The sequence below is a fragment of the Azolla caroliniana genome, unplaced genomic scaffold (genome assembly GCF_043228905.1).
Source record: "Azolla caroliniana isolate FFs.n. ecotype wild unplaced genomic scaffold, voAzoCaro1.0.p SCAF_15, whole genome shotgun sequence".
Classification (NCBI taxonomy): Eukaryota; Viridiplantae; Streptophyta; class Polypodiopsida; order Salviniales; family Salviniaceae; genus Azolla; species Azolla caroliniana.
Window position 1 is genome coordinate 18,734,748 of NW_028230450.1, and position 24,760 is coordinate 18,759,507.

Genomic DNA, 24,760 nt, shown 5'->3' on the forward strand with positions numbered 1-24,760 from the left:
CTCAACAATAAAGGGATATTACTTTGACCTAACAATTCATTTGGTCCACTACAAGTGCATTAAGGTATAGGCACTATTGCAATGAAGACATAACATGCATAAGAGGATGTACATATCATTGCCCAAGATTGAGCAATATCTCTTAGCAATCCACTAGAAAGAACATGGATATGCCATATGTATCCTCTTGTGTGAGTTGTTCCAAATATGTTTTATTTTGTGCAATGTATCATTTGCATTACTTCTAATAAATTACATTTCTTCTTTGGGCACAAGATGTGTAGGGCAACCATTGAGTTTCTGTGTGATTTAGTTTTGCTTTACATTACCAAATGTTCTATAATATTCATGTGGGCATACCTCTTGATGGGTAAGTTAGGCCTTTTAAATGCCATTAATATATCATTTCATTGCACTGTATTTAGGTTTCTTTATATGAGCATACATATGTGTTTTTGTGCTTCTCTCGATTTGTGTGTGTCATCCTTGCACATGGGGCATACTAATCTTTTCTACCTTATTCCAAATTGATCAAATGGGAACATGTTATATCTCTCTCTAAACGAGAAACGTGAATAATGTAAAACATTTGTTGAACATTTATAGTCAATTCTCTTATGGCAAAGCTATTTTCATATGTACCAAAACTAAAATGCTCAAATTAATAAGTCATATTTTTAATTGTGTATTGCAACATGGCGTTCCTCATGATCAAAGTGCAAATTGGATAAAACATTTACATAACTTGGGGGAGACATAAATCATGTAAGCAATTATTGGACAATGATGCTTGGTTCTCTGATGGCAAATCTATTTGGATGTAATATCAAAGCTAAGTTTTCGAAAACACCATCAATTGATAAACACCTTATCATTCTTGGAGTTAATTGCTCTTCTCTTTCCCCATATTCGATTTGCCCTCTCTAATTCACTCTCTCTCTCTCTCAAAATATCAAAGTTACTGCTTTACTCTAGCCTTACACTAGTCACTTATAAGAGTTATTATTTTTGTTTTGTTCTTTCTTGCTATTGAATTTGCGTGTTTAGATTATGTCCAATTATATGTAAGTTGTCTCTTAATTAATTTGTCATTGTGCAAGAGGTTAATAGAGTTCATCTTAGTGATTATGTGTTTTTAAATTGGTTAGGAATGATTGATGACGATTCCTTCTTGGGTTACTGCAATACAATGCTCATGCAATGCATCACATGGCTTTGGGAACTTTGACACGAAGAATCCAAACTTTTCATTTACCATGTATACAACTTTCGACCTTTTTAGAACTTGCCATATATACAACTCAAAATCATCATGTCTTACTGGATTTTAGTTTGATACTCATGCCAATACTATGTATTCGACATTGTATCCACTCGAATTGACTTTTCAATTGTCCAGCTAAATCTCATTGGATAGTTTCCACAATATTACGCAGTGGATGGCCACATAAATAGATATCTCTTGCTTTGATGTGTCAATTTGTTCACATCCTCTTACATCTGGTTTAAATGAACAAATCTTTGACTAATACAGCATGCCAATGTTGAGCTTTTAGCACTGCTCTTTCTTTGATTCTTATAGGATATTACCCATTGTATTTCGATCCTTGGGTGTGACTAGGTCATTTCCTATACATTTCATGGATAGGAATATGTAGCTACTGTCAAACTTCCTTTATTTTCTAAGTTGCAGCACCCTTACACTTTGTATTTTGCATTTACTTTCTAATGCAACAATTTCAGCAAATTAAACCCTAAACTATTCCACATCTATCTTCACTAACCCCTGGATATATAGTTATATGTGGAACCTCCAAACCAAAGGAATGATATTTTGATTCAATTTCCAATTTTTGGAAACTTTGAAACACTTTTCTTCTATTTACATGTCCCTTGTCTTCAATCACAGGGGTAGCCATATATAACGAGAAAGAAGAAAACATCTCAAAGGAACCCATTGCCCTAGCTTTTGCTTCAAATGCAAATGATTTAACAAAACTATGTTACATAGTGAACAAAAAAATTTGAAAATCAATCATATGACCTTACAACCCTACACAAATATTTATCATGTCAATATGGGACCATAAGGATATGTAAGCCATGGATGCTTTAAGGCTTCAGATGCGGTTGGTCGATTTTCCGGGTGTATCTGAAGAAGATATGCTACAAAGTCAACAAACCCTTGATCTCCAGCAGGTATCCGATGTCTTAATGAAGTTTTCTTTGGAACCACATATTCAAGCATGTCGGTTGTCTGATGAAACATCCAAAAAAAACAATAAGGGTCCAAGATTCATTGTAGTAAAAATATCCCAAACCTAATAAGCATTTTGTGAATAATTGCAGTAAATATTTCAGAATAACTATAGAAACACCCACAAATTCAAATTAAAAATCAGGCAGAAGTTATTTTTTGGTGCTAATCCAAAAAATAGTAAATTATAAGAACAGATCAGACTTGCGTCTTTATAATACGAATTATTGTAAATATTATTTCCAAAAAGTTATTGAAACATCTAGCCACAAAAAAAACATTATGCAGAAGTTTTGTAAGCTTGTAAAATAATATTCAGGTCAACACTGTGCAAGCATTCCAGATGACGAAATTTTGTTATCCTTGGTAATCTCACTATGGTAGAAATGAGGGAATAGTTGGATATAACCAAGAAGCCATGAAATGGAGTATCACATGACCATACACCGTAATTATGTTCTCTGTTGCTCATAAACAGTATCCAGTGGTCATATTGTGTCATACTTTAATTCTTTGTAATAAGTTTTCACACTTGTTTGGTTGAAATATAAAACAATACCATTTAGTTAAAAGAGTGGTTTTAAGCTTAGTTTACTTCGGAAAATGCAAAATCTATTTAACTTAAAAACAAAGATATTCTATGAAAAATGACGATATTTTGAAGTACCTGATTTCTATCATAGAGCATAAAATTCTTAGTAAAATATTTGTGTGCTTCACGCCCTTTCAAAATCATATCAGGATCTATCGGACCAATAATTCCAACAACTCGTGCCAGCAATGTTGCTAAAGAGTCGTTCTGAAAGAGAACCTGAAAAGCAAGAACATTGATGAAAGTATAAACATGAGAGAAAGAAAAGCAAATAAACATCTCTAAAGAGCTATAACGTTGTCATAAGACCTGACTAACATAGAATTGTTTATTGTTAAATTTGTCAAATGTGCTCCACATTACAGTAAAGTTCAAATCCTTCTATAAAGATATGGTGATACCTTCCTTTGATCGCGTGATACAGGGAAATGACATACATAATGCTCTTCGAAGTTCAACTTCTTGATTAAAATTGGTAAATGCAATCCACTGAAGCTATTATGTGTCTAACGACCAGTCTCTATCCTTAATTGATGTATAAGTAAATAATTAAAAGATTAAAGAGAATGGATGGATGAAGGGTCATTAACCACATCAACCACCGATGCACAAAGGACTAGAGATGAATACAAAACCCCATAAGCATCCCATACCACCAAATATGGCCTTCTTTATACCTCAGTAGTCAGCCAATAACAAATAAAAAATACAAGAATGTTGCCTCACTGGCAGAGTCTCAATTGCATCTTTGAGATGGCCTATTGAAGGGGGTATCTAGTTACCTTTATATGCCTAAATTCTATAGGCTGCAAAATCACCACATGCTGCCAATTGTCCTAGGTCTTTACGGGTTTATCTCAAGTCCGATTATTCCCAGTTTCTCACTTACTCTACCTTTCAATCCATTACAATTTGTTCATAATGCCATGCCTTAACAGATGAGATAATGTTTAGACCTACCATATTGTTCCACAAAGGGCAAGTGAGGTTTGTATCCAATATACTTGCTTGAATAATGAAACCATCTAAAAAACATTTGTAAGGACATCTAAACCACCTTTGTCCCTCTTTACGCTTTTGGATTGATTGAAATTCATTCCCTCTAGTCACATTAGTGTTATGTGTCATTTAATATTGTTCTCTATCCTAGTTGGAGCTAAAAATGGATAGTTAAGGCTAACATTCAAATAGTGCATCCATTTCTCTAAGGGAGGCTGTTTGTGCCTAACTTTCTCGTGGATATGCAGCCCTTAGTGCTCTCGAAAGACAATGTGCACATTTGCAGTTCCAAGAGCCATGAACTAAGCTGTGGTTATTTGATACACTTGTCACACCAACTCTTATCTATGGAGTAGAAACAAGGGGCAGAGTCTTAACAAGGCAAATCATTGGAAAGATTTGGAGAGACCTTTAGTGTTAATAATTGCCCATATGATAAGGAGCAAAGCATCGGTGCCCCATGATGGGAGCAGCCCCTATAATCACCGAGACATTGTTCCGATTAGTGACTTGTATCCAACGTCTTTGGGAGTTTCCTATACAAAGGCATTTATGTCATCAAGACAACTGACTGAAAATGGAGACATTCATTGTTAGTATGCTGAAATGCAGCAATGGTTCAAGACGCATGGCATAAGCATAAATGCACTACCCCCATTCCAATGTAGCTTGGACTGTCCCCATCTAAAAATGACCAAAGTGGAAAAGAATAGAGTGGTCCGAACTTAGCCCCAAAATATCACTTGGTACGAAGATGGCCCACTAAAAGAACCTTTTTACACACATTGGAGGGTGGATTCATTATCAGGCCACGTTATATGGACATACACCTATCCTATGCATTGTGCAGTGTGATAGGACAGCTGCAAACTTCATCACATCAGTTACGGATTAAGGTAGGCAGATATACACAAACATCCCTAGAAGAAAGAATTTGCAAATTGTGTCATGAAGGAGTGGAATCGAAAGAATACTATGTTTGCCACTGTAGTGTCTTCTATGAAATAAGATGGAGATACCATTGCCTCTTTAAACAAGGCTTTGGCCCACTACGCAAGGTAATATGAGGACCAACAGTGCCTAGGACTTTTCTTGCTAGAACTCAAGAGAAATAGGGAAAAGTTGTTGAAGGACAATAGTACAAACACACAAGCCAATCCACAAAGAACAATAACAACTTTCTTTAGCCCATCACTCCGACAAATGCTTCAAGTCAATCAAGGGATACACAAATGGGCTCTGGACCAAGACGTAATAAAGGGGTTACAATAGATCAGGCAATAGAAATTTGTCATGCACGTAGGCCCCGAACCCACGAACCACAACCTCACCACCCTTGTCATCAACAAATAAACGCCATTATTTCCCACCATCGCAGGTGGTTCCCTCGCTTGACCTCTCCATTCTGGATCGACCTATGCTAGTGATCTTTCAAAGAAAAGTTATAATACATATAACTTGAGAATCTCACATGTACCAAAAACCAGATTCTTTAGTCTTTTTTAAGTTTCTTATTTACTTAGTAATATTATTTTATTTTGATTTGTTGTCAAAGACAAGACAACACTTGTAATCTCTTGTTTGGTCTTATAGGCCCTTTTGGCCTCTTAACATACGTTAATATTTCTTTCTTTCTTTCTTTCTTTAAATTACTTACTTTCAGCCAAATCTGAGCCATTCTCGAGGTTCTAGATTAGGTTTCTCTACCTCCAAAGAGAAACTAGATCAGACAATGATGGTGAGTTTATTTCACCTACTTTACATACCTTCCATTCGGAAAGAGGTATTGCTTCTCAACTTTCTGTCCCCAACTCTCCATAACAAAATGGAGTGGTAGAAAGGAAGAACAAGACAATCCAAGAAATGGCTCGAGCAATGTTGTCTCAATCTGATTTTCCTCTCGTCCTTTCAGATGAAACTGTCCACATAGCTATCTATCATCAATTGTTGTCCAACTCAGGCGGTTGCTGAAATGACCCCTGAAGAGGCATTTATAGGTCACAAATGTCTCACCTTCAATTACAGAATTTGTCATGGAGGTCCCCGCTAACAATGGGCACGGTTTCTGCTCAAACCGAACTGAACCGTTAAGCCATGGTTTAACAGTTTATTGGTTCCAATAAAATTTAATGGTTTAGTTTGGTTTGGATTTTCGATAAACGGTTCAGTTCGGTTTTAAAACTCGGGTTTATAGGTTTTTGGTTACCTTTTATTTTTAGATGAATAGTTTATTAATTTAATGGTTTAATTAATGGTTTTTTATTCATTTAATTAATTTAACTGAAATGTTTATTTAATTTAATGGTTCAATTAAAGTTTCTTTTATTGATTTAATAGATTTAACTTAAATCTTTATTTAATTTAATGTATTTTTATTTATTTGGATGTTAAATTAGTTTGACTTAAATGGTTAGGTTTAAATTTTTTGTTAAATGGTTCGATTTGGTTTCAACTTTTCCCTAAACGGTTTGGGTTTAAATTGTTTGGTTTAAATACTTGAGAGTTCATAAATGGTTTGGTTCGGTTTTTTCTTAAATAGTTAGGGGAACTTGGCAATGAAACCGAACCAAACCGAAACTGAACCGTGCCCATTGCTAGTCCCAGCTCTACAACTATTGCCAAGTTCCCCTATTCAACTATTGCATGTCTTTAAATGTAACTAATTTGATATCCTGACATACTAAGAGGGAGTGATAACTTAAGTGCCATACTTAAGACACCACCGAGAAGGTTGAGCTCATGTGTATGCTTTATTCACACATAGAGACTTTGTGCTTCAATGTATGAATACCCCTTTTTAGGAAGGAGACACACATCAAGAACACATGTATACTTTGGTCCCATAGGTCAAAATTGGCCTCTTTATGGACGACAAAAATTCTAATTCTAATTTCCTACTGTTCACAATCCTACCCATCCACGTCAACTTCCACAATGACTACAAACCCTTCATGATTCACATCTTTCTAATGTTGATCTTCATCAACATACAACTAGCAATTGGTAACGGTTCGCATAACCACAGAACCGTGGCATAGCGGCTAAAAGGTTAAACGGTTCGGTTCAAGTTGGAATTTTCTTAAACAGTTCGTTTTGGGTTCAATTCAGTTTGAAGTCTCAAGAATTTGGTTTGAGCCTTTATCTATCTGAAACCATGGTTTAAACAGGTAAAGTTCTAGGGTTGACACTTTCTAAAATTCTTGAGTATTTTCTTCAACAACCTTTAAATTTTGAATCTTGATTTGAACATTTGTATATTGAACTAACATGAAAACTGAAACCGTGGTTTAACAGCTTAATGGTTCAGAAATCTCCAGAGCTGTTTGGTTTGAGTTTGGATTTTCTATAGCAGTTCGGCTTGACCAGTTTCGTGGTTCGCTTCAACTCAATCTAACTTTCAATTGTTTTCAAATGGTTTTTGAGTTTGAGACTTCCAAACCGAGCAAAACTGAGCCCTTGTTGACAGCTACATGCAACCACCATGTCTACACCAATCACAGGAGTTCATAAATCCCAACAAGTTGGCAATATGTGCAACCTTGGCTTAGTATGTAATGTACTACAAACACATGGTCCTAGTAGAGCAAAGGAAGCCCTTGATTTTCTTAAATGGAAGGCAGACATGGAGGTAGAGCTCAATTCCATTGAGAGAAATCACACATGGGAATTAATTCCATGTCAAGACAGACAAGTTAATTATCTGAAGTGAATATTCAAAACCAAATACCATGCAAAAGATACATTGGAGAAACACAAGGATTGAGTAGTGTAAAATGATACTCCCAAGTGGTAGGAGTGAGCTATGAGATGGCATTTACTCCAACAGAAAAGTATACGTCTATCCGATGTGGACTACAACTTGGCTCTACGATCAGATATCAGTTAGATCTCAACTCATCTCGGCAATTGGCTATCAACCATCAGCCCAATTATCTCTCAGCTATAGATAGCAATTCAGCTCAGCAATCAGTCATCACTCAGCTCTCAACTCATCTCAACTATTGGCTATCGACCATTGGCCCGGTTATAGTTCAGCTCTCAACTCATTTCGGTGATCTGCCCTCTCAGCTCTTGGTTCATCTTTACAATAGCTCAGAACTCGCATCCTCTTGCAAGTATCCCTTTTCCTACCTAAGTAATGGAATATGAGAACCAACAGTGCCAAGGGCTTTTCTTGCTAAACCTAAAGGACAACAATACAGCCACACACACTCATCCACAAAGGACAATCACAAGTTTTTTTAGCCCCATTACTCCTATTAAAGCTACAAGTCAATCAAGGGCCACCCCACATGAAGGACACGAGCCTTCCTATTTTCCTCTTCTTCCAATGCTACATTCATCAATTCTGCCTTGGCCATAGGTATTGTTTTCTTCTTTTTAGCTACTTCTATCCAATGTCCATTTTATTTTATTCTTTTTTGCGCATCCTTCGTCGATTCTGCCCTTGTTGACATTTCCTTCTCTACATTATCTTCCATTATGGCTTATATCATATGCATCGATTGGTGATGATGGTAAATTTGGCCTCATTAAAATAATTTTTGCTTTTGCAGCCTTAGGAGCCATGACTCAATTAGTTTGCAAGTTATGAGCTTTGGTAGCCATGTTTATTTGTGTTTTGCGATCCTTTGCGTTTTCCGCAATGGCCATGTCTATCTGCATTTTCTGATCCTTTGCGTTTTCTGCAATAGCCCTGTCTATCTGCATTTTCTCTGCATTTTCTGCCAAGTCTGATCCTCTGTGTTTTCTGCGAACCCTTTGACTTCTGCATTTCATACCATGTACCTGCTGTCCTAAGACAAACACCATGGAGTCTGAATGGACAAAAAATGAAGCTATGGAGCTCAACACCCACGAAGAGGGTCCAAATACATGGAAGACTCCATGAAGATACCATAGACGAAAAGGACGGGATGGAAACACCTCGAACTGCGTTAAAAGGGCGCACAAGACACCCAAAATGCAAGCTTCATTAGACATTCCCATTGATCTTGAAAAGGGGAAACATGATCTATTATGCCATTTGATCACACAAGAGATCAATCTCATCAAAGAGGAGATAGAAAGAGAACTAAAAGAAGAAATGAAAAAGGAGGTAGAAAAACAAAAAACAGAGTTGTATGTCTCTCTCAAGATTGAGTTATTTGAAGAGATGTGAAAAGACATAACAAGCCATGTCAAGAAATTAAAATTAGAGCTTAAGGAAGACATGACACAATACCTTAAGGATGAAATATCCTCAAAAAAGGTTCAATTAGTATCTATAAAGGACAAGAAGTTGTGGAAAAATGCATCTCTACCATTAAAACTAGTATCACTAAGGAAATGCAAACATGGGTAGACATGGCAAAAAAGACCAAAGCTCACGCTGAGCATGCCCAAAAAGAAATTAAAGCAAATGCTCCTTGGATAGATGTAGTGAAAAAACAAGAAGGAACATCAGTGAATAGGATGGAAATGATTAATGCTACATTAGAAGAAGGAGCCAAGAGGAATGCCCATGCGTTGCATGTACGAGTGGTTGGTTGGGCAAAAAAAGGAAGCCCACAAGAAGATGCCAAGAATCTCGGAACAAAGATTAGAGCATTAGATATTCCATTTGCTTCAGCATGGAGGGTGGGAAGAGATGAGTCTAGAGCTAAACCCCTTATTATACACTTCATGGATATCGACAAGAAAAAAGCTTTCCTATCTAAAAGAAGGGCACTCAAGGGTGAGAGAATATACTTAGATGATGATCTCACTCCAGCTTAAGTTGCACACCGCAAAGAGAACATGCACGAGTGCTTGATGCAAGAAAGGAAGGCAAATGGGTTGTATATAGAGATGGTAAGGCCATTATTACAAAGAAAACCTCATGACAATATATGGCCTATGAGACCCTACGCATGACTATATGGAATTGCAACGGATCTCTACGGACAGATGTCAGATATTTTGAAGATACCTTCAAAAACACAGATATTGCTATGTATAGAGAGACCCATCAATGCATGCCTAGCAAACTCCGTAATGTACAAGGATATAGATGGGAGTCCATATGTCGTCCCCTACCTCGGACACCGGGAAACACTAGAGGTTCAGGAGGAGTGGCGGTGTTATACAAAAAGGAGCTCCATGATAGAGTGCATGTTGTACATAAGGACGTAGATGCACGTTACATGTGGATACAAATCAAAAGAAGGGATCTTAGGGAGCTATATATTGCAATTTGCTACTTCCACATGCCTACTCAAGGTTTGCACCTATCAGTGAATCACCATATCTACCATTATATGATGATATCATGAGATTTGCTACTATGGGGGACATAATACTATTAGGTGACTTTAATGCGTGAACCAAGGATGAACAAACAACAATGTTTGACGCCAACAAGGCTGTTTATGGAGAAGTTATGGCAGAAGAGGTTGGTCTAAAGCACCAAGCTCAAGATATGAGAGCCATAACTGACTATGGAAAACACTTTCTAGCCTTGGGAAGTGCGCATGGATTTGTGATATATAATGGATTGTCACAATGACCTGGGTCAGATGTTTTAACATGTTGGAACCCAAAAGGAGGTGCAAGCACAGTCGATTATCTAATGGGATCTCCATCTCTCATACCTGAAATAAAAGAGTTCACTATATCTAGTCAACCTATTGGCTTGGCAGCAGATCATGCATATCTACGCTTCAAGATAACAAATGGATGCACAAGGGATGTATATGCTAAGGAGAGTGGGCTGGCTAAGAATCAATTTACTCGCAAGACAATTGATGTGTATAGTTGTGGAGTATACAATGGCATGCTAGATTTGGATCCTTTCACAACCCTTGAGGAACTTACCCAAGGATTGTCAAAATCATTGCATGAAGCAGCCACAAATGCCTTTCCTCACACAACGGCCAATCCCCCCAAACTTGGTAGAGTAATACAAAATAGTTGGTATGATGCGGAATGTCGTGATACAAGGAAATGCTTGCAGCGTGAAGTAACTTAGGGCACTTATACACACAAACAAGCGAGAGCAACCTTTAAAACGCCTCGTAAGGAAGAAGAAGAGATTGTATTTAGCTAAATTTGAAGATCATCTATATCGCTTGTTTCTAGAACAAGAAAATAAAGGAGTATGGAAAATGTTTAAAGAGAGGCAACCTACCACACCCGTGACCTCACCTCAGATGTGGCAAGAATATGCAAAGGGCCTATATGATATCCCAAGACAACCTCCTCTTCCCCAACCACATGATTCACGCCCACATGAATCCACCTTTTTTACTCCGCAACATGTAAGAAATGCCATTGATCAGTTACAATTTGGGAAGGCCCACGATCATGATGGATTGGTTGGTGAGCACTTTATCTATGCCCGTGACACATTGCTCCCATTGCTAGCACACATCTTTAATAGAGCCATGTGTGACGATTTCCCTACTAGATGGACAAAACATACCATTGTGCCAATCCTCAAGAGTGGAGATCCCATGATGCCAAGCAACTATAGGACAATCATGATTGGCCACTACTTGGCTAAACTATATGGCTAGACTCTAGAATCAGAATTGAGTATATGGGCAGGGCATAATGGTTGCCGTTCAGCTGGACAGACAGGGTTTTGGAAGGGTTTCACAACTCTGGATCACATATTGACCTTCCAAGCCCTTATCAAGGAGGGCAGAGTCCATAATAAAAGGATCTATTGCTGCTTTGTGGATTTCCGAAAAGACAATGTGCACATTTGCCGAACTAAGTTTTGGTTATTTGATACACTCGTCACACCAACTCTTTCTCTATGGAGTAGAAACATGGGGACCGAGTCTTAACAAGGCAAATCATTGGAAAGATTTAGAGAGACCACTAGTGTCAATGATTGCTCACATGATAAGGAGCAACGCATCGGTGCCCCATGATATAATCCGCGCGGAGATGGAAGCAGCACCTATAATCACCGAGGCATTGTTCCAATCAGTGACATTTATCCAACGTCTTTGGGAGCTCCCTAAACGAAGGTACCCAAGGTTGGCACTTACGTCATCAAGACAACTGGCTGAAAATGGAGACATTCATTGTTGGTATGCTGAAATGCAGCAATGGTTCGAGTCACATGGCATTAGTATAAATGCACTACCTGTGAGAAAAGCTGTTAATAGCAGCAGCGGAAGACTTAAAACAAAATAGGCACAGCCAAGCTGTGAGAAGGCTGTTAGACAGCAGTAGAAAAAATGGTTGCAAAGAGTAGAGACACAGCCAAGGAATAGAGCTTGTTTTAAGTAGCAAAAAAGAAAATGAAAACTATACAAAAGAGGCTGGTATAGCCTATTTATACAAAATTGGGGAATGTGGGTGAAATGGCTGTTTGGTAGTTAAGTGACTCTTGTACTACCAAACAGGTACAAAAAACTAGGAATAAAAGGGAATATCTTGGAAAAGGTAGAAGAGAGAAAAGGCATTTAAAGCATTGCAGATTCTAGAGAGAGAATGCATTTAAAGAATTGCAGATTCTAGAGAGAGAAGAATCTGAGAAAAGAGAGAATGTAGTACAGAGATAATAAATATGAAAGAGAGTGCAGGTCTGGAGCTGCCACCCTCCAACACTACCCCCATTCCAATATAGCTTGGACTCTCCCCATCTAAATATGAAATATAGCTTCATCACATCAGCCAGAGATTGAGGTAGGCAGATATACACGAATACCTCTAGAAGAAAGAATTTGCCAATTGTGTCATCAAGGAGTGGAATCCGAAGAACACTATGTTTGTCATTGTAGTGTGTTTTATGAAATCAGAGGGACATACCATTGCCTCTTTAAACAAGGCTTTGGCCCGCTACGCAAGTTAATGGAATATGCGGACCAACGGTGCCTAGGACTTTTCTTGCTAGAACTCAAGAGACATAGGGAAAAGTTGTTGAAGGCCAATAATACAGCGACACAAGCTCATCCACATAGGACAATCACAACTTTCTTTAGGCCCATCACTCCTACTAATGCTACGAATCAATCAAGGGATACACAAATGGGTTCCCGACCAGGACAGAACAAAGGGGTTACAATAGATGGGGCAATAGCAATTTGTCGTGCACATAAGCCCCGGCCCCATGGACCATGACTGCAGCACCCTTGTCATCGATAGATAAAGGCCATTATCTCCCATCATCGCAGGTGCTTCCCTCGCTTCGGAGACCTCTCCATTCTGGATCGACCTATGCTAGTGACCTTTTGAAGACAAAAGTTACAATATGTCTAACTTGAGAATCTCACATGTGCCGAAAACCAGATTCCCTCGTCTGTTTTTATCTTATTTACTTTTATATTTACTTGAGTACTACTTATTCTATTTTGATTTGTTGTTCTCAAAGACGAGACAACACTTAAGATGCAATCTCTTGTTTGTTCTTATCGACCATTTTGGCCTCTTAAAAGACGTTTATATATCTTTCTTTCTTTCTCCCTAATTTCTAACCTAATTACTTGTCCAAAGATAAAAGTTTTTATTACTTTGAATTATATCCCTTTTCATTAGATTCATCTTTTGTCCCAAATTAAAGGATCAAAGCATCAATGCCCCGCGATATAATCCGGGCAGAGATGGGAGCAGCACACATAATCATCAAGGCATTATTACGATCAATGACCTGTATCCAATGGCTTTGGGAGCACCCTAAACAACGGTACTCAAGGTTGGCACTGTCATCAAAACAACTTGCTGAACATGAAAGCATTTATTGTCAGTATGCTGAAATGTAACAATGGTTCAAGTCACATGGCATAAGCGTAAATGCACCACCCCTATTCCAATATAGCTTGCATTGTCCCCATCTAAACATGAATTGATGTTAGTAACTTTGAAAACAAGATAACATGGATCATATCCATGCATATCTCCCTACCTCAATCTCTAACTGATGTGATGAAGTTCGCAACTACCCTATCACATTGTGTAGTGCATAGGATATATCTATGTCCATATAAGATGGTCCAATGATGAATCCATCCTGTAACGTGTGTAAGTGAGTGTTATAATGAGCAATCTTCTACTGAGTGGTATTTTGGAATACGAGGACCAACGGTGCTTGGGGCTATTCTTGCTAGAACTGAAGAGACACAAGGAGAAGTTGAAGGACAACAATACAACTACACAAGCCTATCACAAAGAACAATCACAACTTTCTTTAGCCCCATCACTCCTACCCATGCTACAACTGCGCTCCTGACCAGGACATAGCGAAGAGGTTACAATAGATTGGGCAATAGCAATTGCCTGTGCACGTACGCCCCGGCCTTATGGACCATGATCTCATCACCACCCTTGTCATCAACAAATAAAGGCCATTATCTCCCGCCATTGGCAATGTTTCCCTTGCTTCAGAGATGTTTCCATTCTGGATCGACCTATGCTAGAGACCTTTTGAAGACAAAAATTACAATATATCTGACTTGAGAATCTTACATGTACCAACATCAGGATTCTTTGGTTCTTTTTTATCTTATTTACATTTTTTTACTTAGTAACATTTATTTTGGTTTGTTGTTCTCAAAGATGAGATGACACTAAAGATGTAATCTCTTGTTGGGCCTTATAGGCCATTTTCGCCTCTTAAAAGACATCAATGAGCTGTTGCTTGCATCAATGAGCTGTTTCTATGCAATTAAAAAATCCTATCATTACTGAAAGAGAATGGAAAACTTACATTTCCAGAACAAAGTTCAGCAAGAATGCATCCTAAAGACCAGATGTCAATTTTTTGATCGTATGGAAGCCCGAGAATAACTTCTGGTGCACGATATGACCGTGACTGTACATATGAACAAAGATGATCTGTTTGAAAGCAACTACTCCCAAGATCGATCACCTTGATCTCACATCGGCTGTAGCTTTTCATTAGAATGTTTTCTGGCTTTAAATCACAATGAATCAATCCTAAGCCGTGAAGGAATTCCAAAGCCTCCAAACATTGACGTGTTATTGACTGTAAAAATATAGAATAGAAACTTCAAATAATTAATATAATCAAGTAAAAAATACCAAATTGTTGAAGAGCATATGGATACTGGGATTTATTGGTCAGAATGTCTTCCTAACCTGCAATCTTGGCATTGTAAAGTACATTTCTCTTCCAGATTCTCGATTAAATTTTTGGAACTCATAAAGATTTGCACGCAATAGTTCACATACAAGAAAGAGATGTTCCTGCCATAAATCTTTGATTCAAAGAGAGCTCCTTTAACTGCTTTACATTTCTTTTAGCTTATCATTGAGAGTTTTAGCATAATGCGAATCGCAGCTATGGTTCTACACAAGCACCTTAGGATAGCAAAAGGCAATGCAAGCATATAATGTCGATATAATTAATGCTTCCCAAATGAAACAATCATAAAAAAAGTTACCCGATAATAGAAATAGTCAAAAAGTCGTAAAAGGTGATGGCTATCAGCAGGATCGTGTATGTTGATATACTTGAGAAGTTTAATCTCGTCAAGACTTTGATCAAAGAAATCCTTGTTGTTCTTCACTATCTTCATGCAAACATCCACTCCTGTTTGCAAATCTCGTGCTTTAACTGCCCTGCTAAATGCTGCTGACCCTAAATATTCTGTCAATAGGTAACGTCCAGCCACAACTGAATTAAGAACAATAGGGAAATCCTTTTCCTCCTCAAAACCAGTCCTGCATAGCAAATGAAGCTATATTCATATTCAGATCAACATACTAAATATATTTGTGCACATACATATATCTAACATTGTTGGAAATCAAGAGAGTATCATCATAAGTGTGTTAAACTAACACTGAAGATACTATTTACATAAACAGGAGTGGGGACCAGGGCTGCTATATATAAACAGAATATGTGAATAGCAAGCATAACAACAGAAATCAATAGCACTTGTCTCGTCCATACAGTAGCTTGTAGAGTAGAGAATTTGTAGTGCGAACCTGTTCTTTCTGTGCACAATCCTCAAGGTGAAGATTTCAAAATCTTCTTGCACTTTCATTTGCTCCAACTCCTCTTGTAGTATAGCAGTATCTCTATCATCGATCCCTGTTACACTTACATCATCCCTCTCATTAGCATTTGATACCATGGTTTCATCTCTCGGTACAAATGGTTCATGCTCCATCCCTGTAGACATCTTATTGGCAGGCACTGCATCTGGGCATGACATAAACATTGGGCTTGATGTACTTGAAGACACTTGGCTTTCTTGTCCACAAGCCAACGCATCAATTTTTGTGGATGTCTGGATATCATACTGATTCATGTGTTGACTTAATGGAATATCTGTGCTTGAAGGAGAAGGAAAAGAAAATTCACCTGGCTCATGATGACCTTTATTTCCAGCCTCTTCATAAATATTTAGGCCAGGATGTCCCTTTTTAATGGATGCAGTGTTAACATTTGCTTGTGGGTGTCTAGATGCCAATTCAGAATGTTTATTGTCTCCTGAGAGTAAATCTTCCCCTGTTTGAGAGTTAAACCCTTGCCGAACTTGTCCGATTCCTATTAACTTCAATTCCTCTAAATCCATCAATTGGCTATCATAATTTATACTACCTATCTGCTTTAGTGTATCTTTCAAGCTTGACTTGCTGAATAGATTTGTTTCACTACATATGTCATGATCTGATACAGCTTGTCCCAAATTCTCAACCGTATTATAAAGCTGCTTCCCTGACAAATAAGATTCTTCTACATGTAATGAGTCACCAATAATTTCATTGTTTCCATCTTGAAGAGGATAAATCACTTCTTTCTGATTGTTGGACATTAATCTATCATCTTCACTTGGATATTCTATCTCATGTGCCAAAAACCAAGCCTCATCTTCAATTGGTTGTCTATGATAGCCTGGATCTTCGTCGTCATCATATGTATCAGAATCCCAATCATCTTTAGGATATCCAATACCAGAACCAGTTAGATCATCTTCGAGTGTAGCAAAACCAGAAAGAAGCTCAGGAGTGTCCTGCATGATACTCTGGCTCACAGGTAATAGTCCATTGATTCTGCTGTCACATTTATCCCCTGCTGTAATCAGGTTGCTTGAGTTAATCCAATTAATAAAAAATTATAGGCATCGGAAATTATGGCATCTACTTCCCCCATAGAAGCCATTCATATAAAATGCATTTGCAAAATCTACGGCAACATGCAACTATATTTTCACTATGACAGATGAATTCACCAAAAAACACAGAAAATTTGATTAGATTTTAATGTATGAAAGAAAATCACATAAATGCATTAGCATCTAAAACAACTACAGAAGATTTCCAAATATTATAAGAGAAGAAACAAAAAAGTGTGCTAAAATGGAAGGCTTATTAAATTCCATCTTAGTCCCCCCACAGGCTCATGATGAGGAAAGGAGCACAACTCCAAGAGTAGATGAGAGCTGCTCATCGTCTGTGCATCTCACCAGAAGACCATGCATGTTATCTTACTGTTCTCTAAAGGTACAAATGGGCATCACCCAAGTGTCTGTGACTATCTCTGCAAGAGAGAGATAATTGGGGTTGTATGTTTGTCATCAATAGTAAATTTGCAAGGAACCATCCAGATGTCCCATGGAGTCAAACAGCAAATAAGATCCACGCGATAGGTAGTTTCTGCCCTTTGTAGCCTATCTATGGGATCCTTCTCAACTGTGGAGGTGATCTGGCCATCCTTGATCTGGATTTTTTGTCCTAGTGACTCCATAGGGCCAAGTTACATCAAACATCAAAGATCAGCACAACATGCTCTTCCCACCAATAATCAGGAGACATCGAATAGACAAAGACATGCATATGTACATGTTTGGGCAGAATGTTAGGATGGGAATAGAATAAATTGCATATCAAACTGCAAGGACTTGTACACATGGCTCCGCAAAGTTCTCATTATGAGTTGTTTTCTGTCTATTTTCTCTTGTTTCTCTTTCAGTGCTTTGGGATGAGATGTTGATATCCTAAACTTGTTTTACCATTTTTGAAGACAGGATTGATATACTTGAGAAAAAGTGCAAATTGATGAATGATACACACAATGCATATTATGTATGTATCAGAATATTTCAGATGCAAAAATCAAGGTTCCATGATTCAATAACCCAAAAGTTTCTACAACCAAATTTTGGGTGTTGTGAATTTTTTGTTTTTTCCCACTATGTTCTAATCCAATCTTGTTGTGAATTTCTTTGGTTGTTGGAGACCAGAACGAGAGAAGCACGTATAGGCATGTCAATGTTTTAAATTACACATACTTGAGGAAAAGCGCAATTTATGAATAACGTATATAATGTATGTCTATACATTTTTGTTCATTGAAGGGTTCTGGATGAAATAATCAAGGTTTGACAATCCAATGACCCAAGGTCTAGGAAATAATCTACCAAAAGACAATAAAGATGATAAGTCTGGAGAATTGCAAGATAGTTAACAATCAGCTTTCATGTCCAAGATTCATGCCATCAATAACAGCATAGAGCTCATTTATATTCATTTGTATGCTATTGAACAATCCAAAGAAAAGCTTACATTCCTGTGTTGCCTATGGAGAACATTATTATAATAGACCAATTTACAGTCCAAGGTCAGGGTAAACCTGTTAAACTTCTGCCTTGCCCAATAGGAACGTCCAAGAAGGAACCTAAATTGAAACCTTGCTCAAAAGCAGTATGTCCACATCCTTGATTATTGCCGTGCAGCATCCTGTCAAAGTTGAAGCCTTCATCGTCGTTATCCTTTGTCAAATATAGATCTTTATTAGCTGACCTAAATTTGGCAGGATGCTCATTAGAAAAGTCTTCAGTTTGGCTTTCACTTACAAAAATTTCACCTTCTCCAAAGTTATTTGGAATTCTGAGTTCCCAAGGTAAAGTCAAGTCCTTCACCAAATCATCCTCAATATTCTCCCTACCTTTCCTGTTTTTTTTCAGGAAGTCAATGTAATTAATGCCTTCTCCTCGCTGGTTGAACATGACACCAGTGTCGTCATCCATTGTAGATGGAAGAAGATGGGAATGACTCATTATGGGCTCTTTAAATACTCCATCCAGAGGAAATCCAAAGTTCATCCATCCATTGTCTATCGGTGCATTACAAGCAAAGGCCGAGAAGCTTTGGAGATTTACATCTTGTACCTCGTCATACTTTGGAAGTTGCAAGTGTGCTGCCTTATTTTGAGATAACACTTTCTCTGCATGCCAGTCAATTTCACATATATTGGTGGAAGTTTGATGTTCAATGGTTCTCGGATCCCCATATGTGTAGTTATGTTGCTTATGTAACCGGTTATGACGTCTATTTGCTTTTGATGTTCGACTTAACGCATTGCGCTGAGAAAGCTGACTGGATTGATGAGAAAAAACAGAATTATCAAAGGCATCAGACCCAATGGTAACACCCTCTTTCTCACCTTGAATGTTCTTTTCCATGTCCTGCTTTTTTGTCCACTCTCTAAATGTGGAAATATTTTCCGAATTGAATTCCAATCTAGAGTGATCGTATGTCAAATTTTCTCTCGAAGCAGATCCAGAAATGTGTGATTCATTGGTTTCAAAACTTGACCGCAAGCTTAACGCTCGAAATTGGTCTATATATGATGATCCATCTATTGTTTTTGGTAGTTGAGGATCCAAACTCAACTTGAATTCTGTAAACTCATCTTTATATGATGACCTGTCTCTCAATCTTTCCATATGAAGATCTGAATTCAAGCTCAAATAGCTAAAATTGTCTATATATGATGATCCATCTTTTGATTTTATCAGTTGAGAATCCAATGACGAGCTCAATTCTCTAATCTCGTCTTTATATGATGACCCAGGTCTTGATTTTACCAGTTGCGGATCCAATTGTAAGCTGGAAACTCTAAAATGGTCTTTATCTGATGACACATCTCTCTGATTTACCGGTTCAGTGGCCAAACTCAAGTTCAAAGCTCTAAAATTGTCTAGATATGATGACCCTTCTCTTAAATTTGTCAGTTGAGAATGTGAAGTCGAGTTTAAATCTCTAAACTCATCTTTATATGACAACTCATCTTTTGATTTTGAGATTTGAGGATCCAAACTTAAGTTCAAAGTTTTTGAATAGTCCCCATACGATGACCCTTCTCTTGAATGTTTTGGTTTAGAATCCAAACTCAAGTCCAAAGATATAAAACTGTCTTTATATGATGACCCATCTCTTAAATGTTTTGGTCGAGCATCCAAACTCGAGGTCAATACTTTAAAATGGTCTTTATATGATGGCTCGTCTCTTGAATTTGCTGAAGGAGGATTCGAACTGGATTCTGAAGCTCTAAACTCGTCTTTATATGATGACCCATTTCTTGAGTTTTCCAGTTGACAACTGGAACTCAAGTCCGATTCTCTAAACTCACTTTTATATAATGATCCATCTCTTGATTTTCTTGATTGAGGATCTGAATTCAAGCTCAAATCTTGGAAATGATCCATGTATGATGATCCATAACTCAAATTGTGTCCATCTATAGCATTTTCGACCTTATCGCTACTAGAAAGCACTGAAGAATCTACCACATTGATTCCCTTTGTTTGAAGCTCTGTTATCAAAGCTTCTTGAGCCCTTGTGAAATTATGCTCCCGAAGATAATCGAGAATAAAATGAAGAGAATCTGCCATTATAGGCAAATAATGATAGAAAACAATAAACCCAATTCTATTCAGACTTCGTTTAGGATTTATGAAGCTTGAAACTGTATGTTTGTATGATCAACCCTCTGATAAATGGAACTTCTTATCAAATGAAGAGCTGCCATCAAATGGGTTTGGTCAGAAGAATATATCATTCCATGCCCATATATGTCATTTTCATTGTGGAATAAGAGGAAACGGCCAAAGAAATCTCCTAATTTTCCATGGGAAAAAATATGAGGAAAGAAAGAAAGAACGATTCGAGAGAGGAGAAAAAGCAAATACCTCGAACCAAAGAAACAAAGAAAGACAGGTACTTTCTATTCTTTTTCTCTTTCTCCTACTCTTCTAGTCCTGCCTTCCTCCGTTTCTTTCTATGTGCTCTTTCTCTTTTGATGCTCCGCTTCTCTTTCTGTGTCTGTTTTGGTGCCCAGAATTGAAGCTCGCAGAGAGAATGTGCGCGCCGCAGAGAAGAGGGCGGTATGTGTAGAGAGAGAGAGAGATCAATGGAGACTAGAAGGTCATGGGTTCAAGCCCTGCATTCCACACAATGGCATTTAGTAGTAAATTAAGAGGATATGTATACATAGAGTAATATTGCTCAAAGGAGATTAGTAAGGTCATGGGTTCAAGCCCTGCAGTCCACACACAATGGCATCTAGTAGTAAATTAAGAGGATATGTATACATAGAGTAATATTGCTCATAGGAGATTAGTAAGGTCATGGGTTCAAGCCCTGCATTCCACACACAATGGCATCTAGTAGTAAATTAAGAGGATATGTATACATAGAGTAATATTGCTCAAAGGAGATTAGAAGGTCATGGGTTCAAGCCCTGCATTCTACACACAATGGCATCTAGTAGTAAATTAAGAGGATATGTATACATAAGAGTAATATTGCTCAGTGGAGACTAGAAGGTCATGGGTTCAAGCCATGCATTCCACACAATGGCATCCAGTAGTAATTTAAGAGGATATGTATAGAGTAATTGAGACGCGAGGAAGTCGGGTCTCGAACCCGAGATGTAAGAGTAATAGTCTAACAACTTACCATCAAGGTGAACAATTAAAAAGGAAAAGTTATGTTATCGCTAGGGTAAACTAACTATATCAAAACAACAATTGAAAAGCAAAGGGTACCAATTGGAATATCGAGAAAGTGTGAACGATGACCTCCATGTATTGTTACTACACTTGTTTTCTCACTATGAAGTATAAGTTGCTTTTTTGACTCGTTGATTGATCCTAACAATTCTTTATTACCATTCTTCCTTCAACCCGTTTTCCGTGTTATAGCTCTTGCTTTGACTACTATTTTTTAGTGCATTGGTTTTATCTTGTCAATCAATCAGTTCTTAGCAACTGTATGTTGCTCATTCTTACCATCGGTTTTTGACACACCGATTGTATTTCCTTATTTCTTCACTTAACCTACCTTGGTTCTTGTTTCTTGCATTGAATATAGTTGAGTATCTCCCTTAACTCAAGCTAAATCGCGCAAAATATCCCTTGAAAGATCTTGACTCAGGTATGTCACACGATGTGGTTAGTATGGTTAATGGATAGATGATGTTTTGTATTACTTCATGTTACAATCACTTGACTTGTCTTGGTATCGGTTGTTGTAACAATATAATGTATTCTCATTGTGGAAGAATACTCACATTTTGCAAGCCACAACCTTGATCATTGTTGATTCTCTTTCACTGAGCACATTTTAGTATATGGTCTAATGGTCGACTAATTCTTATAATTAACATATTGTATAATTATAATGTTTACATGATCACACCCTTGTAGTGAGCATATATTCTATGCAAATCTTTAATAATAATAAAATAATTCAATTCATCTCCATATTGGTTCTTGCAACCAGTCTATTATTGTGGTGGAGGAACATTTATGTAAGGTGTACAATGAAAACACTAATAAGTCAAGCCTTATCATGGAACAATGCTTGTTCCATTGATTGAGTACATAATTCTTATTTTCACACGAGTCTTTTCTGTATTAATTTCTATGGCTAACATAAGTTCATAGTGGAGAATATTGATGTGATGTATTATAATAAGAACACCCACAACATCACAAACTTGAAATGATAACATGATAATTTCTCTTGGTCCTGACTCCTGGTTGATATTGTTGACAACAAGGTTTGGGCATTAGTGTTGAAAACTAAAATTTTCAAATAAAAGGAACAATCTTGCATTAGTGGTCATGCCGAGTGCATGGTATGCTAATTGATGTGGTCACAAGCTAGTTATGAACAATTCAATGGCTTCATTGGTGGGACATACCATCATTTATAATGTTGGGTAGCGAATCCATTACGTTGATTCTTTATACTTTACGTATATGTGTCGTATCATAGAACTTCTTGATATTTAATAGGGAAAAGTACCAAGATACCCTTGGAAGTTCGTCTATTTACTAGAATGCCCCTAGAAGTTCCGAATTTACCAAACTACCCCTATGTCCAAAAAAGTACACTTTATAAAGTAATTATACACTCAAATCTTTGGTAAATAGGGCTAGTTTGGGTCCAATTCTTCCATATTTGGTAAATAGGGCTAGTTCAAGTACAATTCTTCCATCTTTGGTAAATAGGGCTAGTTTGGGTCCAATTCTTCCATCTTTGGTAAATAGGGCTTGTAGATTTGAGTGTATAATTACTTTATAAAGTGTAATTTTTTGGACATAGGGGTAGTTCGGTAAAATTGGAACTTCCAGGGGCATTTTGGTAAATAGACGAACTTCTAGGGGTATCCTGGTACTTTTCCCTATTTAATATGCTTGTGTTGATTTATTCTAATAACTTAGCAATGATGTTAATGCCATAAAGGTGATATTTCCATAACTACATTCTATTCTCTATTGTCAATTTTTATTTAAATTTATTTCAAAAGTTGTTCTCGATCACAAAAGCACGTGGATTCAAGACAATCAAGAGGGACAACGCAGAAGACGACAAGATGGAGACGATATAGATAACACCAACATCAAGTACGTGACATGATAGTGTGAAGTGAGCCAAAAATCTATGCATAACTCATGTCGCCACTCAAACTATTGCAAACACTTAGCAAGTTCCAACGTTCGGCAAAGAAGTGCAATGTTGATACCACAAGAGTGTTTAACAAGAATATGGTGTATTGCTTTGCAATTGAAGGGGATATTATGATGTTAGAGTTGTTTACTTGGTCATTTACTAATCAAGATAAACCATCAATGTCGACACATTGCCTTCCAATTATGCAAGAATTGTGGAACTAGTATAGAGTTGGCCTACCACCTATTACGGTATTGCTACAAAAGCAAGCATTTATAGAGGGGATGGTGAGGCAAAACCATTTTAGTTGTTTCTCGATACTTCATTTTGACCAACAGAAAAAATTCACCGAATGTGGTGTACAAATCAAGCATTAAAGTGAAGAATATTCAAAGGATAACTTTTAGTAAATGAATACCACAATATTGCATTGTCTATCAAAAGAAGACAACATGCCACCATATGTCGTGGCAAGTTAGAAATCTTAATCGCGACATTGAAAATTTTCCCAACATTTTGTATGCATTTTGTTGGAATTAAGCATATGTGCAATTGGAAAGTATAACTTTGATATTTTAAATCCCCAGTTCTATTTAAAGAAGAAGACAATAATGCTATTCGTTTCACAACAAGTATCTTAATGTGTTTTTTGCATTGAGATGGCTTGAAACAATCCTATAATCACACAACTTTGGATTTTGTAAGAGAGTTTTTAATTTGTACAATACAGATGGGACATGTTTCTAGTAACCAAGAAGCAACTAAAACAATGCGTTTGTTAGATTTTCCACAATATAAATTGGATATATTAGAGTGGCATAACTAGAGAATAACATCGCTCATATAGAGCATGTAAAGAAACACGAAAAGGATGGCAAATTGTGTAATGTGTACAACCCCAACTAACAGAAGAATCAAATAACTAGGATAAGGGAGCAAACTTGCTTTTGAAATGAAATACAAAATTGAGAACAACTCAAGGTTACAACTCAATGTTATAGGAAATGAGAACCAACTAATAAGACCATGAAGTAGATAGAAAGTCAAAAGAGGCAGACAAAAGTGTACAAGTCCTCGTTTGAGTTGATAAATGATCACCCTTTAACTAGCTTCCACCCCTTAAAACAAAATTATTCTCCAAAGTTGTGTCCTCTCATGCAACATCATTCTCGATATGAAGTTTCCATTTAATATTGAACTTTATAACGTGGTAAATTAGAAATATG

At 37.2% G+C, this 24,760-nt stretch overlaps 1 protein-coding gene and 1 non-coding gene across 3 annotated transcripts; both read right to left on the reverse strand.

The window, feature by feature from the left end:
- Positions 1 to 448: 448 nt before the first annotated feature.
- LOC147854917 (U6 spliceosomal RNA) lies at positions 449 to 555 on the reverse strand. The gene has a single exon (XR_015531111.1). It is a non-coding gene; the product is annotated as a U6 spliceosomal RNA (small nuclear RNA).
- A 1,394-nt stretch (positions 556 to 1,949) lies between these two features.
- On the reverse strand, positions 1,950 to 20,976 carry LOC147854918 (uncharacterized). Of its 2 annotated transcripts, XM_087331695.1 has the most exons (8): positions 18,424 to 20,976; positions 16,153 to 16,863; positions 15,774 to 15,879; positions 15,224 to 15,503; positions 14,919 to 15,026; positions 14,527 to 14,805; positions 2,925 to 3,068; positions 1,950 to 2,257 (listed from the first exon to the last, which is right to left on the reverse strand). In XM_087331695.1, exons 1-8 carry the CDS (start codon positions 20,465 to 20,467, stop codon positions 2,069 to 2,071), a joined length of 3,861 nt encoding a protein of 1,286 aa, XP_087187821.1. In that variant the 5' UTR covers positions 20,468 to 20,976; the 3' UTR covers positions 1,950 to 2,068. The 2 variants fall into 2 exon arrangements, with proteins under 2 accessions (XP_087187821.1, XP_087187820.1); XM_087331694.1 differs by having other exon boundaries at positions 15,774 to 16,863.
- Between the last annotated feature and the right edge of the window lie 3,784 nt (positions 20,977 to 24,760).